The 26,612-nt window shown below is 37.5% G+C and overlaps 1 protein-coding gene across 1 annotated transcript in view; it reads right to left on the bottom strand.

Moving 5' to 3' along the window:
* Window positions 1–26,148, bottom strand: part of LOC115222337 (cullin-3-A) — a 30,257-nt gene extending 4,109 nt beyond the window's left edge. Inside the window, exons 1-7 of the mRNA XM_036511250.1 lie at window positions 26,107–26,148; window positions 23,700–23,824; window positions 14,655–14,874; window positions 9,835–9,952; window positions 8,746–8,814; window positions 8,312–8,387; window positions 6,937–7,006 (exon numbers count right to left, since the gene is read on the bottom strand). Of these exons, the coding sequence (XP_036367143.1) occupies window positions 6,937–7,006; window positions 8,312–8,387; window positions 8,746–8,814; window positions 9,835–9,952; window positions 14,655–14,874; window positions 23,700–23,824; window positions 26,107–26,133 (705 nt within the window). The 5' untranslated portion in view covers window positions 26,134–26,148. The remainder of the gene's footprint in view (window positions 1–6,936; window positions 7,007–8,311; window positions 8,388–8,745; window positions 8,815–9,834; window positions 9,953–14,654; window positions 14,875–23,699; window positions 23,825–26,106) is intronic.
* Window positions 26,149–26,612: the final 464 nt, after the last annotated feature.

Raw genomic sequence — 26,612 nt, 5'->3', positions numbered from 1 at the left:
AAAAGATTTTGGCAACATGGTTGAAGGTTACTACATCAACCACAATTCCAGATTTCACAGAAAATACTAGTTCATAATACAGTCTACCTCCTGATGCTCAACCATTGGACTATTTATTTTTTATTTTTACTGAAAAGTTTTTTTGAAGCTGTCACAGAGGAAACAAATGCTCAACTATGGCAGCCAACTGATATTGCGAAAATTATGTTTGGTATCTATCAGCTTCCTCGACTGTGGAACTACTGAAATCTTCATATAAGGTATGGTGATCCATAAATCTCCAGCTTTATGTCTAACTATAGCTAATTCATATACTGTTTATGTAAAAAGCCACAAGGTACCTCTGCCACCAAAGAACTACAACCATTTGAAATTTCAGGTTGATATCACTTCTCAGTTATGTGAGGGTTTTTCTTCCAGAAAGCACAGAACTGGGAGAAAAACAAAATTAACAGAGGTGGATGTCAACAGAGAAAATATTGACTTCCATAAATTGGAAAAAAATCAACCCATGGAAAGCGGACGCTAAATGATGATGAAATCAAAGGTAAAAAAGTTTGCAGACTGTGTTTGCAGCAAAAAGGAAAAACTGTGAAAGGATATCAGGTCAAGACCTCATATATGTGTTCATTTTGCAAAGTACCCTTGCATAAAGGGTGCTTTGGACAGTTTCACGATAGAAATATGGTATAACTATATTTTGTTGTTTGATAGTAATACTATCATACTTTCCTTCAATTTTATTACAAATAATATGTGAAAGTAAGAAATACATATTAATTTTCAGTATGTTACACACCTGTATTCACCTTTGCCTCACCTGTTAATGAGCTTTTTATATCTGATGCATTCTGTTATGTAAATATACTCATTAAATAGTATAAGAGTACATAACCAATGGTATATTGACTTGTAAAAGAGTTTTATACTTCAATTTCAAAGAAAATGTTTGAATGAAATATAGAGAAAGAGTATTTTGATTAATTCAGATTAATGTACCTCATCTTGAAAAGTGTCAAAATTGTTGGTGGTTGACATCTGGGATAATTTTAGTAACAAATTAAACAGGTAAGATGCATTAAGAATTTCAATTTTAGTGTTTCTCCATAATGTTATGGCTTTTACACCTGTTAATTAAATTTACCTGCCCATAAAAGTCAAATTTAATCAGCAAGATCAGCTAAATTTACATAACTATAATCCACTAGTATATAAACACTCACTGACAAAATTTCAAATTTGTACATAAAAAAATTAACAAAGTTACAAGCAAATATTGTGGACACCCTTCTTGAACCTGAATAATTCAAAATAATGTGAACAAATAAGCATTAAATTTGACAGATTAATCTGAACACTAAAGGGTTCAATGGATGGAAGATAAGCTATGCATAAAGAAGTCATATAAACCACTATCATTGACCCACGGTAAATGTTCAAAAATACTTAAAATTTACCCAAGGTAAATGTTTAAAAAAATATTAAAACTTATTTCACCAACCAAACACAGAAAAATTTAAGACAAAGGTGACTTAAAGTCAGGTACATTAGGTCACTGAAACTTACATCAAAACTATGAAACCTTCATCACAGTATATGAACCAGTGATTCCTTAACTGTTAGTCCAATACTTAATTGACTTGTGAGAGGAAAATATTCAGCTATCAGCTTCTTATTAACCTAGTTTCCTATTAAGGTCTATCAAGCTCCACAATGCTTTAAATGTAAAATTAACTGAAAGCATGTCTATTTTTGCCCTTTAGAAGGTAAATGATTTTAGCCTGTGTCAACTAAGACATAATTGGAAGTAAGAATCCATCTACAAATGCACTACCAAGCATCTGAAGAAAGCAACAAATGCATTACCAAGCACCTGAAGAAAGCAAGAATTCAAAGAAATGATTATGGGTTTACCATTATATTATCACAGATGCACCACTAATGCTCAGACAATGCATAAAAATTGAAGACAGAAATTTTTGTGTAATGAACTATACAATTGCTCAATCCTCTGATTAAGAAAGGCATTATCTGATGACAAAACAGTTTTATCATTTTGCACTAACAGAAAAGCATACAAGTATGAAACTTGACATTTAATACACTTTTGAAGAAAAGAAAAGAAAAAAAACACTACAAAATTAAAATTCACTCACTATGCATCTGGCTGAGAATATATATACATACACACACACACATGATGAAATGGAAGGAAAGTGCTGTAATGTCAACAGTTAAGGGGCCCCACCAGAACAGGAAGGGTGAGGGAAACAAGAGCAGAGTCAGCTTCTTTCAGCCTGGGGTAGTGGTGGTTAACAGTTGTGAGTGGAGTGAGCAAGCAGCTGCTGCTAACATTAGGTGAGATGGGTAGGGCACTTTTTGGACTTAACACAGCTGGACAAGAGAGGTAGGTGAACTGTATTTTATTCCCTGCATTACAGTTTCCTTGTACCACAAGCTATTTTGGCTCTCATATATAAGCATATTTGTCCATTGTTGTTGTCCCCTTTCTGTGGCAAAGGAGATGTGATCACCTGGATCCATAAGATCAAGGAGGTGGCTAGGTTACAAAGCATCAACAATATATAGCAGGTCTCATGGCCCTGTATCTGGAATGAAGTGCATTGGCACTACCTCAAGATGGATGAGGAAGATCAACTAAGCATGGCAAAGATCAAGCAGTGCTTGGGAGAAGCCTATACAGAAGGAAAGTATGCCACATTTGCTAAGCTGGGAATGATTAGGTGGACAGAGGAGGAGGTCAATGAGCCATGGAGGTTTGGAGACTGGCCATGCTATCCAGTTTTACCGGAGAAGGTCTAGAGAAGGCAACACAATTGGCCTTCATAAATGGCTTTCCTGACGACATATCAATGTGACTGCAACAATTGCCAGGCAGCGAGAAAATGGCAATGAGCAAGCTCATCGCCCAAGCCTGTGTGTCAACACAAAACACCGGGCAGAAGGCAGTGGCAATGACAGCTGCCGAAGCCTGCTACATAATGCAATGACCAGTAAAGAATGAGGAGAAAATAGCTGTTCATGGGCTGGCTTTTCAAGTGCCAGGGACCACACATGGCAAGGGACTGCATGGAGACAAAGCCTGGATCCATTTGCTACCAGTGCAGACAGACTGGGTATATAGCTTGAAACTGCAGCCAGGGAAAGTTGGGGAAGTTGCTGCCTCTCAAACTTCCCCATCGAGCAAGTAAAGGTGCTTGTGCATTCGCTGCCAGTAGTTGAAGCCTTGGTTGGGGGAAAAGCTCAAATCCTTTGTGGATATAGGCTGTACAATGTCTCTCGTGACCCCAAGGGTGACAAAAAAAAAAAAGGGGACAAGTAGTGATCAGGCAGCTGACAGCAGTGAAATTAGATCTAAGGGTAGCAGCAAAGTGGAGACAGCAATGGTGAATTCCAATACTGAGGCTGCAGGCAATTGTGATCAACCATGTGGTAGACAGAAATGACATGGTGATGGGCATGGACATGATCAACCGCTTTGGAGATGTAGTTTTGTTTGGTGGTGCAGGGCATCTGCAACATGAGAGGGGGCAGAGCTCCACAGGGAATAGTACTGCTTACACCATTGAGGACAAAGATTTTTGGGTGGTGTTCAATGGTCAGCAGTAGACAGAGTGGTGCTAGAAAGCGAAGTCCCTAATGCTAAAGAACAGGGTGAGCTGCTACCAGCAAACTTTGAAAGGACATAACAGTTTGAAGAAGTAGAGAGTTGGATTAAGGAGTGTGTCCTTATTCCATTAAAGGAGGAGGTGATGAGCAAAGTGCTACTACTAATGGCAGAGGTGCAGCCAACAAAGGACAAAGTCAGGCCAGGATTGAACTTTCGAGAGATGAATGACCATGTATCATGCCACATGTGTGGCAAGGTGACTTATGTCTGCAGTGAGATGCTGCATGAATGGAGACAGATGACAAGTGTGGCAACGATTGTTCACTTGAAGTCAGCATATCTTAAAACTTATTTCACCAACCAAACACAGAAAAATTTAAGACAAAGGTGACTTAAAGTCAGGTACATTAGGTCACTGAAACTTACATCAAAACTATGAAACCTTCATCTGAACCAGTGATTCCTTAACTGTTAGTCCAATACTTAATTGACTTGTGAGAGGAAAATATTCAGCTATCAGCTTCTTATTAACCTAGTTTCCTATTAAGGTCTATCAAGCTCCACAATGCTTTAAATGTAAAATTGACTGAAAGCACGTGAGCAAGAAACTGTGACAGGTAATGTGATATATGGGCCAGACACACTGTTTGATTAGGTTGGGTTACAGGCTAATTTCTGTGCCAAAGATCAGAGTGATAATGCTCAAGACCACCAATTCCTATATAGACAATATCTTGGCAGACAAGACTGCAGTGTCTGCCACAGAAGTCATAAGTCATCTAAAGAGTCACCAGAGCCAATGATTGAAGGAGCTGCACTGGGGCTCAAGCTTCAAAGAGATAAAACAGGTGTATTGGTGTGTTGAAGAAGGAATGAGATCTTGGAACCAGGTATCAGTGTCAACAGGTGAAAACTATTCTCGAGATGTGGGAGACTAGTGAATCACTATCTAATTGCAGGGTGGTTTCAAGCAGTGTGGAGCCACATCAAGAGACAAGCAGACAGAGGAGCCAAAGTGGGGGAAGGAATGTGTCAAGCCATCGACCCTGCTCTGGGTGTACATAGGCAGGGAAACATCTCAGCAGAGCACAACTGGAGACAATTGGCAGTGGATGTGACACACTACCGGCAGGGGATGCATCTCTCGATGGTTGACTGTGGACCTTGTTGGATGGCCATATGGAGGGAAATGAAGACAAGCACTGCAGACATGATTGTATGTATCTTGAATGATATTCCTGGAGCGGAGCCCCTGTGGACAAATTGCTGATGGACAACAGCCCTGCATTTCGTGTGGATATATTGAAGGAAAAGCTTGATAAGTAGAATGTGCACACTTCACAGGCCAAATGGTAATAGGATCATTGATAGATACCATTGCACAATCAAGGCCATGGTGGAAAGGGGAAGCATCTCACCGCTGGGAGCAGTATTCTGATACAACATATCACCCTGATCAAGACAGGCCAAAGAGGCCATACCACACAGAGTAATATTCAGATATGAATGGCAGCATCTGAGTAAACCATAAGAATGCCCTGCAGAATAGAGTAGGCCTGCCTTCATGCAGGTAGGAGATGAAATCTGGGTCAAGCCCCTGAAGGCATGCTGCACATCTTAGTGGAACAGAGGAACAGTAACAGCTGTTAATTCCAAAAATAATGTTTCTGAGGATAGAATGCTGCGTCATGTCTTGGATGTTCGCAGAATTGTTGCTTCATTGGACGACAAAGGTGGAGGAGAGGAAGAGAACAAGGTTCCCTCCCTGCAGGGATCAGAGTGTGTGAGGCATCCACCCAGGTGGATGGCAGATTCTGACATGGAGTGAAGTGAAAAGGTGATCTTTGAGATCAGGGGGACATATCCCTACATGAGATGAACCAGAAGGGCTCTGTGACATCAACAGTTGAGGGGCCCCACCAGAACAGGAAACAAGACTAGGATCATCTTCTTTCGACCTGAGGCAGTGGTGGTGAATGGACGTGAGTGAGTGAGCAGGGATTGGTAGTAGCAGCTGCTAACATTAGGTGAGATGGGTAGGGCATGTATTTGGACATAACACAGTTGGACAGCTAACAATGAGAGGTATGTGAACTGTATTTTATTCCCCACATTACAGTTCCCTTGTACCACAATACACACTCACAGAGAAAGAAAGAGAACAGAACAGTATTCAAGAATATAGGTAATGAAACCAAACTAGAATAAAACCTAGAGATGAAATAAAATGTAATAGAACACTGTTATAAGATTTGGAGGAACTAAATACTTCTCTAGTATATTTCAAGAAATCTTAATAAACTTATCATTAAACCATTAAGCTTCTTTGATGATAATACTAAGGAATTACTGTGCTTTGGTGTTCATACAAGTAAAGGATTTAGTTATGATGTGAATTGCCAAACAGAACGTTGAAATAAAAACAAAATATGAACAAGTATATGGTGTAATATTTATATGTATTCATTCTCACTGTGAAATTAGACAAATCACAAGTTATTTTCAGCAGCTTGTATGAGGATCACACTGAATATTTTCACTGTTTTTCTGACTTCTCACAAATTATCAGTTTAATCTTATTTCCAAAGGAGAGGGAAGGAGTGGCCTAATTTCAGTGAGGTTGAATATATATGGCTTATAAATATAAGTAGCTCTGTGCTAACAATGTTTAACAGATTTGAAAGAAGCAATTAATAAAATAGTGATGAACAGCAAGGACATTTAAGGTAGTTGATTCAAACCTTATTCCAAGATTCTCCCAAAATCTTATGGTTTAACAAATGAGGCCTAATATCCATAATCCATGCTGTATTATCAATTAGCAGAAATTATAGTTAAATTACTGATTGTAATTTTTATAATCTAAGAGTGAAAGAAATGAGAGAAAAGAGAAAAGAAAAACAAAGTACTGGAATCATAGTGTCACAGTAAATGCCAATTAGCAACAGCAAAACAATTTATACATTAGTTCCTAGTCATCATTAACTAAAAACTTGAAAGCAAAATTAGTTATTACAAAGAAAAAGTATAATAAATGGGCAATATGTACTCCACTTTAATCTTATTTAAACCGTATAGAATGAACTAACAATAGATATTTCTCCTCCCTTGAAACTTCTACTCAAATTTTCCTCTTTACCACTCACTAGTTGCTCTTCTTCATTTTCTTTGAATAGTTTTGCTGTTATTCTTTACCTTGCACATTCTCTTTTGCTTCTGAGTTACTTGCATGTTTTTATAGATTCATAAAATTACATGTGTATATTATTTTTATCAAAAGTATATTTTGTAATCAAACAACTAACCTCTGCAACTAATACATTATGTTGTAGCTTTTTTCTGGCTTTCATGATCCTGACAATTGCAGCTTCAATCATAGAGTTGGTCAAGGAAACTTATGGTATTATTACAGTAATTAGTTCAATACCTGTTGCTTTGCAAGATGTTAAAATTTGGAAGTTAAATTGTCCATATAAAATGCTATCTTTAATATAAAAGCATATTCAGTTTAAGATAGAAAGAGTCTTTGAAAGAATTAGAAAATTATAAACTTCACTTCTATTTTCATTTTCAGAAAAATAGATGCTTTATTATGTGCTTTTTAATTGAGTAAATCATTGAAATTTAGGTTGTTTTTCTCATTGAAGGCTTAAGTAGTCTTATTATTGTATCACTACAGATATATCTTTTATAAACTTTATTTCATATTTTGCAAACAGTTTATACATTGTACAGAATTTACATTTATTTAGATGACTTCTCCATAAACTATGTTCCTAGTTAAAGTTGTTTTCATGATTATGATTGTGACCAGGCTAGGAGATTACCTTTAAGATCCATAGTGACCTCAGTACTTATCTTTAAGTCTGGAGCTGGCATGGGTTGTATGGATCATTGGATGCCTTGGTTTAGGTTTAACTCTTGGTTTCCTTTCTGCAGATAGATGCCCTTCTTATCACCCACTGCATGTTGTAACACCAACACCAGGGAAGTTAGCCTTCCAATGTTATGCTACAAAATCATAACTATCTTATGATGTTTGTACCATCAAGTTTACAGGGTGAAGGTCGCAAGAGTGTGGAGAGGAGAATAATAGATATTAAGAGTGAAGGTGGTCAATGGTAGGCAAGGGTAAAGACAGTCAATGGTAAATAAGGGTGGGTAGAGGTGGTTAATGGTATGAGAAATGTATTGTCATTATTATCATTATCAGTCAATAGGAAATTGCTGTCACAAGGTTCTGCTTATGCTACATGCAACAAAATATTAGAGAGAGGGTGGGTTGGAAAGATGTATGATGGGTGTCAAAATTCCATGCAGCTTGCATTTACCAAATTTCATTCACAAGGTATTGGCTGACCCATGGCTATAGTAGAAGACATGACTAAGGTGTCATGCAATGGAACAAAGTAGTTGTGAGGCAAGCTTCTTAATCATACACCTATGTATTACAAAATTTGCCAGTCAAAATTCCATCTTATTAAATATTGGGAATTTTTCTTTCGCATAATTAAAACTTTTGAGAAGAACTGAGACAAGAAGATAACTATTTCACTCCTATGCGTATTATGCTTCAGAGGGTGTCTTCTGAGAGCTGCTCATATTAAATCTGACCCTTCAAACCAAAAGAAAAAAATCTAAAATTGCAAAAGAATTTTAAAATTGACAATGAAAGGATATTCATGTTTTCGGTCTTCATCAACTTTATTCCGGGTCTCTTTACGCTCTGGTTCAGCCTCTCCTTTATTGCCAGCCACTAAGTTAAAGAAAATCAAAATAATATAAATAAATAAATTACACCATGGAATATCATCATAGATTTTAGAACACACTGTAGTAATCACTTTTACTGAGTTATTTTGTAGACCTATAACCTGGTCATTGATATTCAAACATATAGATATACAACATAAGGTTTTCATACCTGATAATAATAACAATTATTGTTACAAATAACATTGTAAAAATTAATACAATAGTGTATGTATGTCTTTAGGCTATAATGATTCTACAACAATTTAATGAATACAATTTCATCAAATCACTTGTCAAACTAGTATAACTCAGAAATTAATATAATGAAGAATCAACTAAAGTCAAAATGAGAATTTTACCTGTTTGTATTTTAACTCTAAAAAGTTTAGATGTAAACTGGTCATTAACAGTAAAGACATGATCTGGTTCTAAAATAAAAATGAAAAAGATATAAAATAAGAAATAAATGTGACAAGCCAGAAATACGCAATTACTAGAATGCATCATCAACTTGGGATAATTGATTTTAAAATATCTTAAGATATTTTAAAATCAATAAGTACATTTCTAAAACAGATTGGAATACATATAAAAAACCCCACTAAAGTAATACTTATAAACATACATGAAGAATCTGGTCAAGAAAAAGAAACCCCACTCATCTGGAAAGAAGAAGGAACAAAAAAAAAAAAAAATGACAAATCACGAGAAATTCAGTATTGAATTTGGAAGATTTGCATAGGGGAAAATTTAGCAATACTATTAAATTATAATTAATTTGACAACACCTTATAATGAGACCTGGAAACCTTTTCTCTTCCAACAGTGCCAAGATAAATACTTCACATTTTAATGAATGTCTTACAACATGCCTTCTCATGAACAATCCATAACTAAACTCCCAAACAAAATACGAAGCCCTACAATATCTATATCCATTACACTAAAATGCATATTTCTGTTAAAAAGCATAGACACACACACTTTAGGCACAACCAGAAATTAGAAATTAACTTTATTCTACATAGTGTCCATAGAAATAAAAAAATACTGAAGATCTGTATTGGAGTACTGTTCACATATCTGGGATGGTGTTACTGTTACACAAAAACATATTGAAAATAAGAATATCCAGAAAAGATTCACTACCTTTTGGTCACATGTGCTATTTTTCTCTATCCTGTTGATACTATAGTATCATTCTAACCCATAAAACTTCTTAGTGAAAGTTAAATTCTTCAAAGAGTGAAACAAAAATAAGAAAAATGTAGAACAGGTATGCAAAAACTGTTCTCAAAACATAGGTCTATGAGCAACTGAGCATGAATATCAAAATAAAGTTGAAGTTCTTACAAGCAATATGCTGTAATAATCACTGAAAATAATACTAATTGAGTGCACATTTGTAGGAAACAGTTAAAATTAAAATAGCAAATAAAATTTCTTACCAATTTCTTTAGTCTTTGGATCTTTATGAAGGACTCGTTGGGCTATCTTACCAACAGCAAGAGATTGGATGGCTCGGAGTAGGTCTTTTTCTGGAATATCTGTTTCACTTTTTATATCCTACAAAACAAATACATTTTCTTTTGACATGGACTAAGCACTAAACTTAATTTTGTAGTTCTGAACTAAAATATTTTGAAATGTTTTCTAGTGAACAAATGCAATTTGAAAAGACATTGCTTTTACAGAAAATAAATTTTAAGTGTTGCAAAGACTGAGACATTGGCCCTCTAAAGAAAGTCTTGCCAGTGCACTCTCTATGTCACTGAGACAAGTAGAGATGGTCAAGTACCTCAGGGTTGTATTCATGAGTGATGAGAGGGAGACAAGAAGCTGAATTGAATGCTAGAAATGCAGGTGCTAGCAAAAAAGCCAAGCTCACTATTTTCAATTCGGTTTTCATGTCCTTCTATCATACTTTAACCTCTCAACAATTAGCATAAAACTACCTCCTACTGACAGCCTCACTAGTGTCATGAAAAATGGCACCAAAATGCTTTGGCTTTAAGGAAGGGCATCCAGCTGTAGAAACCATACTAAAGGAGACATTGGAACCTGGAACAGTCCTCCAGCTCCTTAGATTCTGTCAAAATATCCAACTCATACGGACATGGAAGAGATGTTAAATGATGATGACATATATGTGTGCCTGTGTGTATTAGATTTAGGCCTGCTTCTATGAAAGCCGCAACCTATGAAGAATGATGATGTTATCATTTCTCCTTTTAACAAATTATCTGTGCCTTTGAAGTCATATGGAATAGGAAATCTTATACTTCAAAAACAGGTAGAGGATAGTGGCAAGGGCATCCAGCTGTGAAACAATGTCACAATAACATTCATCTAAGTCATGCTATCATGGAAAAATGAACATTATTATTATTATTATTCAAAGTCTGCTCTTGACAGGATCAAGTTGAAAGACTGCCTCATGCTCCAATGTCTGTTTTAGCATGATTTCTATGGTTGGATTCTTTTCCTAATGTCAATCACTTTACAGAGCATACTGGGTGATATCTTCATAGTACCAACACTAGTCAGAAGTTTGTAAAACTGAAGGGCTAAAAGAGGCTCCTATAACTGAAGAAGAACAGGAGAGAAAAGATAAAGTATGATGAAAGGAAGATATAGATATGAAAAGGTGGTAGCGGAGAGAGTAACAGAGTAGACATTGCTGGGAGAAAAAAGGAATTGGCCAGTGATTAATGAGAAAGGTAGGGACAGAGTTGTAAGGGTGACAAGGTAGATTACATGGGGTTCATCACACATATGGGCAGAAGATACAAAGGGAAGGTAAATATGAAAGAGAAAACAGATGAGAGCAGCAAAAAGCCAGAGAATCATTGAAAAGTGATGTGGAAATTAGGTAGGCCAAAAAGGGAGTATTAAGAGGTAGCAGAGAGGCATTGGAAAAAGGACAGTGAGAGAAAAGAGGAGAGAGGAGTAATGTACAGCAGTGAGCATCACAAGTGGTGAGATAAATGAATAAGTGAAGATGGGCATAAGTAGAGTGATGAGGATGGACAAATGAAGTCTTGAAAACATAGGCTAGAAGAGGAGTGATGATGAATGGTATGTGGGCTTCAAAGATAGAGATGAGATGTTGCAGAGAAATAAGAGATGGGTGAAAAGGAAAGCAGCTAATATAAGTTTTGCAGTTTACACACACACATACACACTCTCTCTCTCTCTCTCTGTGCATATATATAAGCATACAAAGATCCCAGCCTCTATCAATACCATCATTTCAATGCATGTTTTCACCACAAATGGTTGAGCCAATTTCTGAACTACTATGTATTACCAATCCTCTGCAAGAGGAGATATGTACCCATGCTTTACACTGGGTACAGTATATAGAGTTCCTACCAACTCCTTTTCTGCATATCAAACAAGGCCATTTTCCTGTCCTGTCTTCTTTTCTGATTACATGGGAGGAAAACCTACCTATTGTGGACCCCACAGAGGTACCAGCTATTCAAATCAACAGTAGCTTAGAAGATAAAGCAATTAAGGATATGAAGAAAGGGAAAGCCTCCAGCTCATTAGGAATCACTGCTGAGATGCTTAAAATCTCTGGTGGAGTGAGATATAACCTGGTCACCTGTATAGTTAATCAGGTTATCCATGAGGGAATCATAGCCAATGATTGGTGTAGCAGCAATATAGTCAATTGTTACAAAGGCAAAGGTGATGCCCTGGACAGAAATAATTACAGGGGTATCAAGTTGCTAGATCAGGTGATGAAAGTAGCAGAAAGGGCCACAGCTCAATTAATGAGAAAGAAAGAATAGATGAGATGTAGTTCGGATTTGTGCCAAGGAGAAGCACCACTAATGCTATCTTTCTGGTGAGGCTGCTGCAGGAGAAAGACTTGGCCAAAAAATAAACCTATTTCTGGCTTTTGATGACATGGAGAAAGCTTTTGAGTGGGGTCCTTGCTCCCTTACATGGTGGGCAATGTGGAAGCTAGGGCTAGACGAGTGGTTAGTGAGAGCTGTATAAGCCATAGACAGGGATGTCATTATTAAGGTGAGAGTCAACAATGAGTATAGCAAGGAGTTAGTGTACCAGTAGGAGTCCACCTGGGATTGGTTCTTAACCTGCTCTCATCATGGTTCTCCAAGCTTTAACAAAAGAATTTAAGTCTGGCTGCCCCTGGGAGCTCCTCTATGCTGATGACTTTGTTCTTAATGCTGAATCACTATCAGAACTAGAAGAAAAAATATCAGGTATGGAAGAAAGACTTAGAATCAAAGGGCCTTAGAGTTAATATAGTGAAGACCAAAGTATTGATAAGTAGGAAAACAGACAAATAGCAGATTGCTTCAGGGAGATGCCTTGCTCGATAAGTAGAAAAAGTGCTGGGAGAAACTCCATAAGGTATACTCAGTGCAAGCAATGGACACATAAGAGGTGCAGCAGTATCACTGGACTACTAATGAAGAAAGTAATCTTTACATGTGGCAGATGTACAGGTACATTAAACACCAGGAATGTACAAAAAATAGACTCCCTCATATGCCTGGAGGGATCCTTAAAAGTGGTAGACAGTTTCCATTACTTAGGTGACTAAGTTAGTAGTGTGGGTGGTTGTTCTGAAAGCATAGCTGCTAGAATAAGAATAGGCTAGGCTAAGTTCAGAGAACTACTACCTCTGTTAGTAACAAAGGGCCTCTCCCTCAGAGTGAAAGGCAGATTGTACGATGCCTGTGTATGGACAGCTATGCTACATGGCAGTGAGACATGGACTGTGACTACTGGGGATATACAAAGACTTGAAAGAAATGAAGCCAATATGCTTCGCTGGATGGGTAATGTCAGTGTGCATATACAACAGAGTATAGGTGATTTGAGAGAAAAACTTGGTATATGTAGCATCAGATGCAGTGTAATGCATATGAATGAGGACAGTTGCAAGAAGAGGTGCAACTAATTGTAGAAGGAACAATATAGATGGGGTAAATCCAGGAAGTGGTGAGAAGGGATCTACAAATGTTGAGACTCACAAAGGGGATGACAGGGGGCCAAGACTCCAGGTGGTTTGCTGTGCTTGATAAGACATGTCGAGCAAAGTAAAAGCATGGTTGCCCTTGCATGCAGGCTCATCCCTTGCAACCCTCTCCAGCTGAGATTCCCTAATCTTAAGGGTTTGTAAGAGCTGGTGCCACATAAAAAGTACCCATACTGGTGTTGCATAAAAGCACCTAATAGACTCTGTAAAGTAGTTGGTGTTAGGAAGGGCATCCAGCCAAAGAAACCATGCCAAAACAGACATGGAACCTGAACAGCCTTTCAGCTGGTCAGCTCATCAAACCATCCATGCTAGCATGGAAAACAGACATTAAATGATGATCATGATGACATGTATTAAACTACAAAACCAAGTTCTATTTCTGAATATGACTTAATGACTAAGTTTTAACTTTCCCACAATATTTTTCAAAGACAGAGTTAGTTAAAACATTGTGAACAGGAGTTTAAGCAGTTTTGTAAAGCAGATTTAGGTGGAAGTTCTCATAATTAAACTGTCCTATCAGTCCCTTTCTAATGTAGTATGAAAATTCTACTTTAGAAATACTGAAAGTGATCATCATCACCAATTTAACAACAGCATTTCCTGCTCAGCCATATACCAACCATAGACCACCATTTTCTTGTTCCATATACTATTCTCTCTTGGTAAGTAGCACATTGTCAGCAAAGAGATGTCGTCCATTCATATCTGCTTCTCTTGCACACTTTTTATTTGCAAGTTAATGTTACACATACTCTGTTTACATATCAATTCCCTCACACTCTTACAATCTACTCACCCACATGTCATATCCCTTATTCTTATCCTTTATCTGTTTAGTGTATTATTATTATTATCCTGCTGCTCACACCTCTCTCTCTCTACTGTAGAGGGGATCTTAATCTTGTGAGCTACGTGGTGACCATGGTGCCACAAAAGCAGCAACTAGTACAAACTGTAAAGTAGTTGGCATTAGGAAGGGCATCTAACTGAAGAAACCAGACATTGGAGCATGATGCAGTCCTTGGACAGTTACTGAAAAAGGAAATAAGATAGAAAGAAAGAAAGACACTAAGATAGATAGTTAATGATTGTATCAATATGATGGACAAGAAGTCAAGTGTCAACTGTTTCAAACAAATGATTGCTACATAAATGAAAATTTCAGGTTTAATTGTTGCAATATTATTAGTAATAATATTCTGAATTCTACTTAAAAGAGAAATTTATAAGAAATTTACTGACCTCATAGGTCATTTTCCCATGGGTATTGAATAGCATTAAGACACACATCTGGAATGATGATACTTGAATAATGTGTTTACGAGGCCCTTTTGATGAACTGGCACTAGCACCATCACTACTTTCTTCTTTACGGGGACCATAGAAACAAGCATGCAAATCAGCTGAACCAAGTTGTGGTTGTAGTGTTAACTGTCTGCCACTGTGTTTAGCAAGATAAAATCTATGAAATAAAAAAAAAAAAAAAACCCTTAGTTATACATTGTAGGAAAACATTAAATAAATATTGCCAAGATAAAAGATTAGTTTGTCAAAGTCTAAAAATAGAAAGTAAGTGTCATATTATTTTGGAACTATAATTTCATTTTCACAACAGCCAATTTTAATTATTTTGAAAATTTAATATAGTTATTTACGTATTATTCAAGGATTGAATTAGAGTTACCAATAAGCATTGTTTCATATAATTCATACTCACAATTACAACTGAAGGAAAATTACTGTTTTGGTAATATAACAGAAAATCTGAACGTAAATATGGAAAATAAACAAAGTCATTTAAAAACAATACTGATATTTTTAATTAAGCAGTGGTAAGAAACTCTCAAGAGAGCCGAACAGCAGACGGTCTTCAGAGAAGAAACTCCTCTCATCCAACTGTTTCAGTCTTCAACTTCTTACACTCTAAGGATGGGAAGGCGGGTCATCTTGGTCATGACTCCTTGGTGCTCTTCTGCTGACAATATTTAGCCACTTGGATATCGAAAACTTATGCACTTAAAACCACTTGGAGATCTGAATCAGTTTTCAAACTTATACTTAATAGCATTGTCATGTAATTGGTGAAACATCAACACTACCACAATGACTCACTCCGAGTTACTTCCCTTAGTGTTAAAATACAAAAATACTGCCTTCAAACAGTATGGTGTTTGTTTTCATTGCTCCTCCACCAGATCCAGCTGGAACAGCATTCCATCTGATATTCCTTTTAGGGCTTTAGTCCAGTTCATCCCAGAGACTGAGAGTTGTTTCAATAAATTGTAAGTAGATTTGCTCACAAAACCTCTGAGTCCAACCTCTACAATGAGAACCTTGACCCAGAACTGGCTTCCATCAGGCTGTTGGACAGACTGGCATATATTTTGGTCTTGAAAACGTATGCTGCTTCCAAATGGCAAAAGTGAGTTCAATCAAAATCAGTTGCTTTGACGAACTGGAATAGTGTATGTTAACTGGCCTCAAGTCACTCTTCCTGATGATTTCTGGTTGTTTTTGTTGATCCTGGAATGTCTGCTGAGTACTCCCAGTCATCTACACCATCCAGAAGACTATTCTTGTGCCCCATATGGCATACTTGTTCCAGGCCATGATTTGTTTGTCTCCTGCTGAGTATAATGTTGTTGGAAATTTTGGTGCTATGGATTTTACTCTTGCCGTGCTTATCAAATGTATGAACTCCCTTAGCATTTGATTGTGTCTTGATGTGTATCCTCTTTGGGCTAGTTCTATAAAACAAATCATTGTAATGAAGTTATTAAAATCTATTACCAAGATTCAATAAACTTCTTTGAAGCACTTCTAAATCTGACCCTAATCAATCCTTTGACTCTACTAGCTTGTAGCATGCGGAGATAACTAGTGTCCATACCCAAGTTCAACATCTAGAATATATAAGAAATGCACATTACACTTTTCAAAGTGTCCTTTGCCAGAAAATCAATCATCACTATACCTGCTGAGGGTTGGACAGAAGCCTTTTTTGGAGGTGGTGAGTTATCATGCTTTCATTATTTCGACTGGACTTTAGTCTCAGGATCATAGTGACGGATCCATGTTTCATCCTGTGTGATAAGTCTGCTGAAAAAGTCCTTGTTTTCTTGACACATTGCCAAAGGAGCCTGGGAGCAACTGACTCATTCCTCCTTCTGAAAAGGTGTGAGCATCTGGGGAATCCATTGTGCAGACAACTTTCACATGTGCAAATGGTTGTGAATAATTTTTTTCCATAGATCCTACACCTGTCTTCACTTCTTAGGCTTGTTGCTGAAGAGTTATGCAGCGATCCCCCAAAATGGTGGCTTCTACTTTATGGACGGTGTTGTCATCAATGGCGGAATGTGGTCATCTAGGAGGAGGAGCAGTTTCCACTGAGGTCCAACCACATTTGAACTGGTGATGCCAGTGCTTGACTATGTCATACAATGGTGCATCGTCAACATAAACTTCTTTCATTTCATCAAAAGTCTCTTTTGGTGTATGACTTTTAAAGCATAAGAACCTGATCACTGATCTGCATTAAACTGTCTCCATTATAACACTTTAGTCCACTTCAACCATGGTAAAAGACAAATGAATACCTGTGAGAAGCTGCAATTTACAAAGTGACATGTATGATTATACCCGTACAAGTTCTGCAATAACTGGAAATGGGTCAGGGAAAATCTTTAATGAACACCTCTCATACATGAGGAGGAGGATTTAATTTCATATCACAGGGGTATTTCCTCCAATAAGTGTCAGATGAGTTTTGGAAGCTTTGAATCCTGGTATCGATTTTACTTCTTGAGAAATAAAATTTTTAGCATGTATCAATTTCCAGAAAAGTACATTTTCATCATCATTGTACAGCTGCTCTGGTGTATTGTTCTTGCTAGCAATGAATTCATTTCAACTGCTCTGAGTAATTACCAGCAACTTCATCAGTCCATTTTGATGCTGTGCAAATCCAAGGTCTGCAAATCATCATACACATTAAATTGTATATAAAGATTACCTTTTGGTACTAATACTGTTTCTATCACTAACAATTATTTTTTAATAAGCATGATTGAAAGGACACTGATAGTCTATATACTGTGGTAGTGAGATTTAGCTTGTATGCAGTCACCAATACCTGCCACTCAAAACGTCCAGCAGACCAAAATCATGTGATCTGGTAATACCCATAATCAAAGATTCTTGTTTGCTATGATATGTCTCAAAGTTAATACTGCAGTATTTGGCATTCTAACAACCATATTAAGTTGGATATAAAGATTGCCTTTTGGTAATAATACTTTTTTTGTCCCTAATAATTATTTTTCTAGTTTAATATCCAATGTAAGCCCTTTATTATTCCTTCTTGCACTACTGCTATCAAATTTGCATGATGGCTTCTTTCCTGACATCTTGATTTGTAGGTAAATCCAATAGCATTGGCGATCAACAATCATATAAAACAAATAAATAGTTTTAAAAAAAAAGAAGTTTTGGGAGAGCAAAAAATAGTCTTTGGATGTAAGAATGGAAATGAAATAGGAGGCAGTATCATCATCATCAATAATATTAATACGCCAACTTTTCTTTTGTACATACCTGTGGTGTGTGTCACACTTACTTCAAAGGAAGAGGTAAAAAGTTTGAAGGGAGAGGTACAAAGAAAAAGAGAAATAAAAGGTGTTAAGCAGAGGAGGTATAGTTGAAGTGAGTAGCAAAGCAGGAGAGAGAGGGGAGGAACAGAAGCAGCGGAAGTATAGTTGAAGTGAGAGAGAGAGAGGGGGGGGGGAGATTGATAGTGCTGAGAGGTATGAGAAATATACTACAGGAAGACAGTTAGAGGCAAGGCGACATAGAGGAGGGAGGGAGAAAAGAGAGAGATTAAGAGAGATAGATTGAGTGAAAGGAGTGGACAGAGAATAATAGTGAAAGAGAATGGAACCATTCTTATACAGAAAATGTTGGAAAACTTTTCCTTTTTGATGATTTAAGATAAAGCCATTGAAAATATGGAAATTGCAAAAAGAAATGTTGCATTATCTGCCTGTCTGTCTGCCTCTCTCTCTCTCAGCAAATAGCTGTGAACCTCACACTACACACACTGATAAATTAAAAGTGGGAGAGAGGAGGGACAGAGAGGAAGTGAGACTGAAAGAAAGAGACAATGAGTGGTGACTGAAAGAAAGTTGGCATTCATTTTGTGTTTTTAAATGTTTGTCAGTATTTTCAGAGTAGACTGATACATACATTGAAAGAAAAGTAGATACACAGACACACTGTTAAATCAAAGACAAATAACTAGAGCAAATATTGGATGTCACTTTCATTTTTCATTACCACATGAGGATTAGATTAACGCACAAGTGGCTGAGTACTCCACAGACATGCATACCATTAACGTAGTTCTCAGGGAGATTCAGCCTCACACAGAATGTCATGAGGCTGGCCCGTTTGGATTACAGCTACAACTCATTTTTGCTAGCTGAGTGGGCTGCAGCAAGGAGAAGTAAAGTGCCTTATTCAAGAACACAGCTCACTGCCAGGTATCGTACTCATGACCTTATGATCATGGGTCAAATACCCCTAACCACTGAGCCACGTACTTTCACTCACTTAACCGTAGAGAAAAGGAGTGAAGCAATAAAGACAGGGAAAGGAAAGCTGCAATCATTTAAAATGATAATTGCACTGAAATACAACCAATCTTTTCTTTACTTTTAACAATGGAAAAGAGGAAAAGAGATTTAGTAATGAATACAGGGAAAGGCTCTGAGGTGTTTAGGTTTTCATTCAGGGAGTTCTAGAAGGATCCAGTTCTCTCTACTTTCCCCCACCCACCAGTACTTTGTTTGATAGTTTCTCATGTCTTTTACTGGGGGCGAAAGACCATGTTGTTTTTCAGGCACATTTAATGTTTTCTCTACAAACAAACCCCTCTCCATTCTTTTTTTTTTCAGGACCTTGTGAGTGGATTTGGTAGATGGAAACTGAAAGAAGCCCTTCATATTATATGTGAATGTAATGTATGTATGTATATATATATATGTTGGTAATGAAAACGGATGTTAAATGATGATGATGATATATAAAAGTAAATTTAAAGACAGAACCACCTTCAACTCAACCAACATTGAAAGGTTTTATACCGACCACTCCATAAAAAGTTAAAAATGAAATCTTATACCAACTATATTCTTAATCCTGTATTTTCCATTTATTATAAGACTACACATGTTTCATGAAAGAACGTCGGTATTGATTAGATACGAGGTATCTAGTTTCAATACTTACTTGGGTCGACATACTCCCAATCTTCAGGTCTGGATTCCTCAACATTTTTCACTACCCCTATCTCTTATATACTTCCGTAATATATCTTAAATATAATCTTACTTAACATGTACAAATGGATAGAAATACAAATAACAACTAAAAATAATAACTGAATATTAAAAATTCAAGGAATAAACATTTAAGAAAAAAAAAATATTTAAGGAAAAAAATTTTAAAGAGAAAAAATACGAGTAAAGGTTCCGAATAATGAATACACAAATACAAAATAAAAATGAAATAATAATGAAATAAAAATAGAGACAAAAATAAAACGAATGTTAACTTATCTTTTCTTTCCTCAGCAAAAATTAGACAACGCTACATCTTGCAAATAAGGTAAAATCAGCGTTTGATAATACCTATGTATAGGAGGTACTACAAATAAATGTGAAAAAGTTCTACTGGTGTATCTATTGCTTCATATAGTACTGTCAGGGGAACCGGAAATGAATGCATCACAGGAACAAGCCACTTTTATCGTGGTTCTGTCTCTAAGTATTGAAACTAGATACCTTGTATCTAATCAATACCAACATACTTTCATGAAACACATGTAGTCTTATAAACGGAAAATACAGGATTCAGAAAAGATATAGTTAGTATAAGATTTAATTTTTAACTTTTTATGGAGTGGTAGGTATAAAACGTTTCAGTGTTAGTTGAGTTGAAGGTGGTTCTGTCTCTAAAATTACTTTTATATATACAAATTAAACATTGAGAGAGGTTCATTTTAGTAAATCTTTTTTGAATGTCTTTTTCCTGTGTACTTGGAAGTAATATTCCCTAATAATTATAATGGTGGTCAATGAGGAAACTAGGGATAAATGAATGGTTAGTGAGAGCTGTGCAAGCCATGTACAGAGACGCTGCTAGTAAGGTGAGGGTTGGCAACGAGTACAGTGAAGAATTCCGGGTAGAGGTTGGGGTCCACCAAGGTTCAGTCCTCAGTCCCCTCCTATTTATCATAGTCCTCCAGGCAATAACGGAGGAATTCAAGACAGGATGCCCCTGGGAGCTCCTCTATGCTGATGACCTTGCTCTAATTGCTGAGTCACTATCAGAACTGGAGGAGAAGTTTCAGGTGTGGAAACAAGGATTAGAATCGAAGGGCCTTAGAATCAACCTAGCCAAAACCAAAGTCCTAATAAGTAGGAAGGTGGACCAATCACAAACGACTTCAGGTAGATGGCCCTGCTCGATCTGTAAAAAAGGTGCGCCAAGTGTAAGCTATGGACACATAAGAGGTGCAGCAATGTCAAAGGAAGGCTAACTAGGAAAATAGTTTTTGTCTGTGGTAGATGCTCAGGAGCAATAAACACTGGAAATGTGCAGAGACCAACTTCTACCACGTTCCAGGGAGATAAACTAGAAGTAGTTGATAGCTTCCGCTACCTAGGTGACCAAGTCATTAGCGGGGGTGGGTGTGCTGAAAGTGTAACTGCTAGAGTAAGAATAGCCTGGGCAAAGTTTAGAGAGCTCTTACCCCTGCTGGTGACAAAAGGCCTCTCGCTCAGAGTAAAAGGCAGACTGTATGATGCATGTGTACGTACAGCCATGCTACATGGTAGTGAAACATGAGCCGTGACTGCTGAGGATATGCGTAAGCTCGCAAGAAATGAAGCCAGTATGCTCCGATGGATGTGTAATGTCAGTGTTCATAATCGACAGAGTGTAAGTACCTTGAGAGAAAAGTTGAACCTAAGAAGCATCAGTTATGGTGTGCAAGAGAGACGTCTGCGCTGGTATGGTCATGTGACGAGAATGGCTGAAGATAGTTGTGTGCAAAAGTGCTACACCCTAGCAGTTGAGGGAACCTGTGGAAGAGGTAGACCCAGGAAAACCTGAGACAAGGTGGTGAAGCACGACCTTCGAACTTTAGGTCTCACCAAGGAAATGACTAGAGACCGAGATCTATGGAAGTATGCTGTGCGTGAGAAGACCCGGCAAGACTAGTGAGGCCATAACCTGTGGCCCCTACCTGGGACGTAGTCAGTCCACCTGTGCATACCTTCCTTCTTGGGACACTTGTGAAGACCTGTTGAGGCAAGTGAAAATCAAACCAAATCAAAATAGATGAACATCAATGGAATTTGTATCTTTGTGGTACCAGTGCCGGTGGCACATAGGTAAACCATCCGAACGTGGCCGTAGCCAGTACTGCATCGACTGGCCTCCGTGCTGTGGGCACGTAACAAACACCATCCGAGCGTGGCCGTCCGCCAGCCTCGTCTGGCACCTGTGTCGGTGACACATAAAAAACACCATCCGAGCGTGGCCGTTCGCCAGCCTTGTCTGGCACCTGTGCAGGTGGCACATAAAATCACCCACTACACTCTCGGAGTGGTTGGCGTTAGGAAGGGCATCCAGCTGTAGAAACACTGCCAGATCTGACTGGCCTGGTGCAGCCTTCGGGCTCCCCAGATCCCAGTTGAACCGTCCAACCCATGCTAGCATGGAAAGCGGACGTTAAACGATGATGATGATGATGATATATTTATGTGTGTGTCCTCCCACCACCATCACTTGACAACCAATGTTGGTGTGTTTGCATCCCCATAACTTAGCAGTTCGGCAGGATTGAATAAGCACCAGGCTTACAGGAAATAAGTCCAGGAGTCAATTTCTTTGACAAAAGGGTGGTGCTCCAGCATGACCACAGTCAACTGAAACAAGTAAAACCACCAGGATGCGACGAAAGCGAAGGCTTCCTTGCAAATATATAAGAGTTTTTTAATGTTTTCCATTAAGCTTTCACAAGTCCAGCAAGTTGTGTATGATTAAAGTAAGATGAATGGTTACCAGATTCATGGGCACTTCACCTCTTATCTGAGACATAAAAAAAACTCCACAACTCACACATACAAGTTTTGACATACAGCATATGTAGCTACAAATATTTCTGCAATGCTGATATTATTATTATTGTTAAGGCAGCAAGCTGGCAGAATCGTTAGCACGTTGGATGAAATGCTTAGTGGTATTTTGCCTGTCACTCTGATCTGAGTTCAAATTCTGCTGAGGTTGACTTAGCTTTTCATCCTTTTGGGGTTGATAAATAAGTACCAGTTCAACACTGGGATTGGTGTAATCGACTCATCCCCTCCCTCAAAATGGCTGCCCTTCTGGCAAAATTTGAAACCATTAACATTATTATTGTTGCTAGTTATTAAAAAATTGATTGGTTGGTAGTGGTGATGTTGACTGTGTTGGTCTAGGGATTAGTGATGGTAGTGACTATACTGTTCTTGTTAATTGTATTGTTATTGCTTAGTCTTCAATCAATAATTGTTGACATACCATTTAACTTTTAAAACACACACAGTCTCATGTCATGTTTTATTTTAGATGGAATTGCTTATCCTGTACACATTGTTACTGTTGGTCATCAAAGATCTGGTGGGCTGCTAATAGGACTGATTGTATTGATTTTGGTGTAGATGGTGGTTGTGTTGGTGATAGTAGAAGTGGTGAAGGTTGATTTGTGTGTATGTGTATGCATGAGTGTATAGGTATGGGTATGTCACATCTTAGGCAAGTGTCTTCCACTATAGTTGCCAGGCTAACCAAAGCTTTGAGTGGATTTGGTATACAGAAACTGAAAGAAGCCAGTTATGTGTCTGCACGAGTGTATTTGTCTTGACACCATGTATTGGTTGTAAATTACCATTATTGTCATATAAACAGTGTTGTTCATTTCCAGTTTTCTATGGAAAACATGTCTGGTCATGGGGAATTAATTATTACCTTACTTGCTAACAGGTGAGGGATGGCGATAGGAAAGGTATATGGTTGTAGAAAATCTGCCTGATCCATGGAAGCATGGAAAAGTGGGTATTAAATGTGCGTGGAGAGAGAAAGAGAGACAGGCAAATAGGTACTCAGTGTGACCAAGAAAATATACACAAACATAAAAGCATACAAAATTATAGATACAAAAATGTTCATTGTTTGAAATACCGTCTAAAAGTTTCGAAGGCTGATCTGGGAGCTTGTGGGATATTACATCTTGGTGGTGCAGACTGTGTAGGCCAAAATCCAGTGGTAAGGACTCGAACAAACAGGTCAACACCAAATAAACTGGCCTATAATAAGTAACAAATATGAAAACTATAGATTTATATATAACAAATATGAAAACTATAGAATTATATGAAGCAAATATGAAAACTACAGAATCATATGAAAATGAGGAAAATTTAGTGGACAAATTAGATCGAACACACATACTGTCAAAGTAAATAGAGTGATTCATAAATAGTTTTACTATTTTACATATACAGGGTCTGACCATTAAGTATTTAGACTGTTGCCATAGTAACGAAGCTAAAGCACACAGAGTGAAGCAGCTTGGCAAAGATTGGCCTTGAACTCAGCTGTGCATGCACACTAAGTTTTAACATTCTAGCTCACTTCTGCTCTTTACATCAGTGCTTAGAATGCATGTAGCATGTTATCATCACATTAACCATGACAGAGAAAATTGTCATGGTGATACCTACACAGAGGCCAATACAGAGTTGCAGAAAGTGTATGGGGAGGCGTGTATGAGCTGCACACAAGTGTACGAGTGGTTCAGATGTTTCCAAGATGGCCGAAAAAATGTCAATATTGATGAATGTTATGGGAGACCCACAACTAGCAGAACTGAGAAAAACATCACAGATGTGTGCAGCTGTGAGGAGAAATTGTTGAATCACCATCCCTGAGTTATCAGAGGATGTGCAGATTAGTTACAGTTCAGTCCATTATCATTGAAGATTTGGGTATGAGATGCATATCTGTCAAGTTTGTGCCAAAACTGCTTTCAGCTGACTAAAATGACACTCAGGTTTCAGTTGCGCAAAATCTCATTGATTGTGTTGAGAACAATCAAAACTTTTTGTAGACTTCGATGTAGATTGTCTGCTCAGCTTTCTCTGCCTTGGTCAATGTGATGATCACACACTACACACCTTCCTTCTAAGCACTGCTGTAAACAGTGGAAGTCAGCTAGAATGTTAAAACTTAGTGTGCATGCACAGCAGAGTTTACGGTTAATCTGTGCCAGCTTCACTCTGTGTGCTTTAGCTTCATTACTATGGCAACAGTTTGGATACTTATTGACCAGACCATGTATATATGTTGTGAATAATGACAGTCATTTATGGGCAAATCTTTCAAATTGGCACATAACATGCTATAAAACCCCATTCTTATAAGCATTTTCCCCCACCAAAATCAAAATTAAAAACCAAAGGTATATACAATACACAGTATTAAGATGTTAACCACACCCACTTTTAACATAATAATAAATACTAAGCCATAAAGCTTTTTCATTTAATTGCTTCTTTTTGGGTTTTGGACCTTTATTTTGAAGAGAGAGTTTTGGGAAAAAAGGCCAGTCAAATTTGAAAGATTTTTCTTATAAGAAAGTACTGTAAATTAATAAACAGGATTACTGTTTTTTAGTTTGGTTGAAAACCTTCAAGATACCCATTTCCATCCATTGTGTTGCTGATACATTTCTTTAATGACTTAATCCCTATTTCACTTATATTTTTCACATGAATTTTTCGCCCACATAAGAGTCAGTCTATTCCTTCACCCAGTAGGTGTTGTAGCAAAAGCTTCCAGTGGTATCCAGTTCCATTCCTTTCACATTAAAATCTTAAAGGGTTTGTTTTGTTAATATAAATACGAATAGTTGACTAGTCAAGCCACCAGGTATAATAGCCAGTTGTACCAACTCATTAGATTTTTCTTTTTAATAGCTCTGAACTAATCTCAAAGGAGAAGAGAATGCTTTTTTAATAATCCCTTAAATGTTGACCAAATTTTTTACATGAATAGGCGCAGGCATGGCTGTGTGCTAAGAAGCTTGCTTCCCAACCACATGGCACCTTGGGCAAGTGTCTTCTACTATAGTCTTGGGCCAACCAAAGCCTTATGAGTGGATTTAGTAGATGGAAACTGAAAGAAGTCAGTTATGTGTGTATGTGTAGTGTCTTTGTTTGTCCCCGACCACAACTTAACAACCAGTGTTGGTGTGTTTGCATGCCTCTAACTTAGCAGTTTGGCAAAAGATACCAATAGGATAAGTATCAGGCATAAAAAAAGTACTGGGGTTGATTCATTCAACTAAAAATTCAAGGCAGTCCCCAGCATGGCCACAGTCTAATAACTGAAACAAGCAAAAGATAAAAGGTATGTGTCTACAGGCACCTCTGGATAAATTTTCTTTGGGCATTGTTTTGCCTTCAGAAATTAACATTGGTGGTAATTTTGTTCCATCTGCACATGTTGACACAATCATATAATGTGGTTTTTCGTGTCCAGTAGACTTCATAGTACCTTCTATACCAGTAGTTTGATTGCTTGGAACACCAAATGTTAAGAGAGTTTCATCCATGTTTGCTATTCAAGATAATTCAAATGAAACTTCTTAAAGTCTGAAAAGCATACTTTCATTTCAAACTCAATGAGCATTCTTTGAGCAATTTTTGATGTATGGCCAGTAAAATCTAAATTATGACAACATGCAATCTCTTCACTTCAAAAATTATATTTGTACAACTGGACAGTTCTTGCCATCTTTGATCCACAACCTGTTCATATGATTTATTTTCAAGACCTTGCCATTTTCACTCCCTTTTGTTTTTGATTGTGAGACCTGTTACTGGTACCATGTAAACCAGTACTACGAGTTTCGTGGTTGGCAACTAAACCAGCTCCAGTAGTTTACTACTCTTGTGATGAGGGTGTTTGGACACCCAGCAGGACCAAAAACAAGATTTGTTGATGGTGGATAAGCTCCCTGTGGGCCAATGGCCATCCAGTTGGGGGAAGCAATGGGCAAACCACTCCAATATATCTGCCAAGAAAAGTGAA

The sequence above is a fragment of the Octopus sinensis genome, linkage group LG19 (assembly GCF_006345805.1).
Source record: "Octopus sinensis linkage group LG19, ASM634580v1, whole genome shotgun sequence".
Taxonomy (NCBI): Eukaryota; Metazoa; Mollusca; class Cephalopoda; order Octopoda; family Octopodidae; genus Octopus; species Octopus sinensis.
This window is presented reverse-complemented; position numbering and strand designations above follow the sequence as displayed.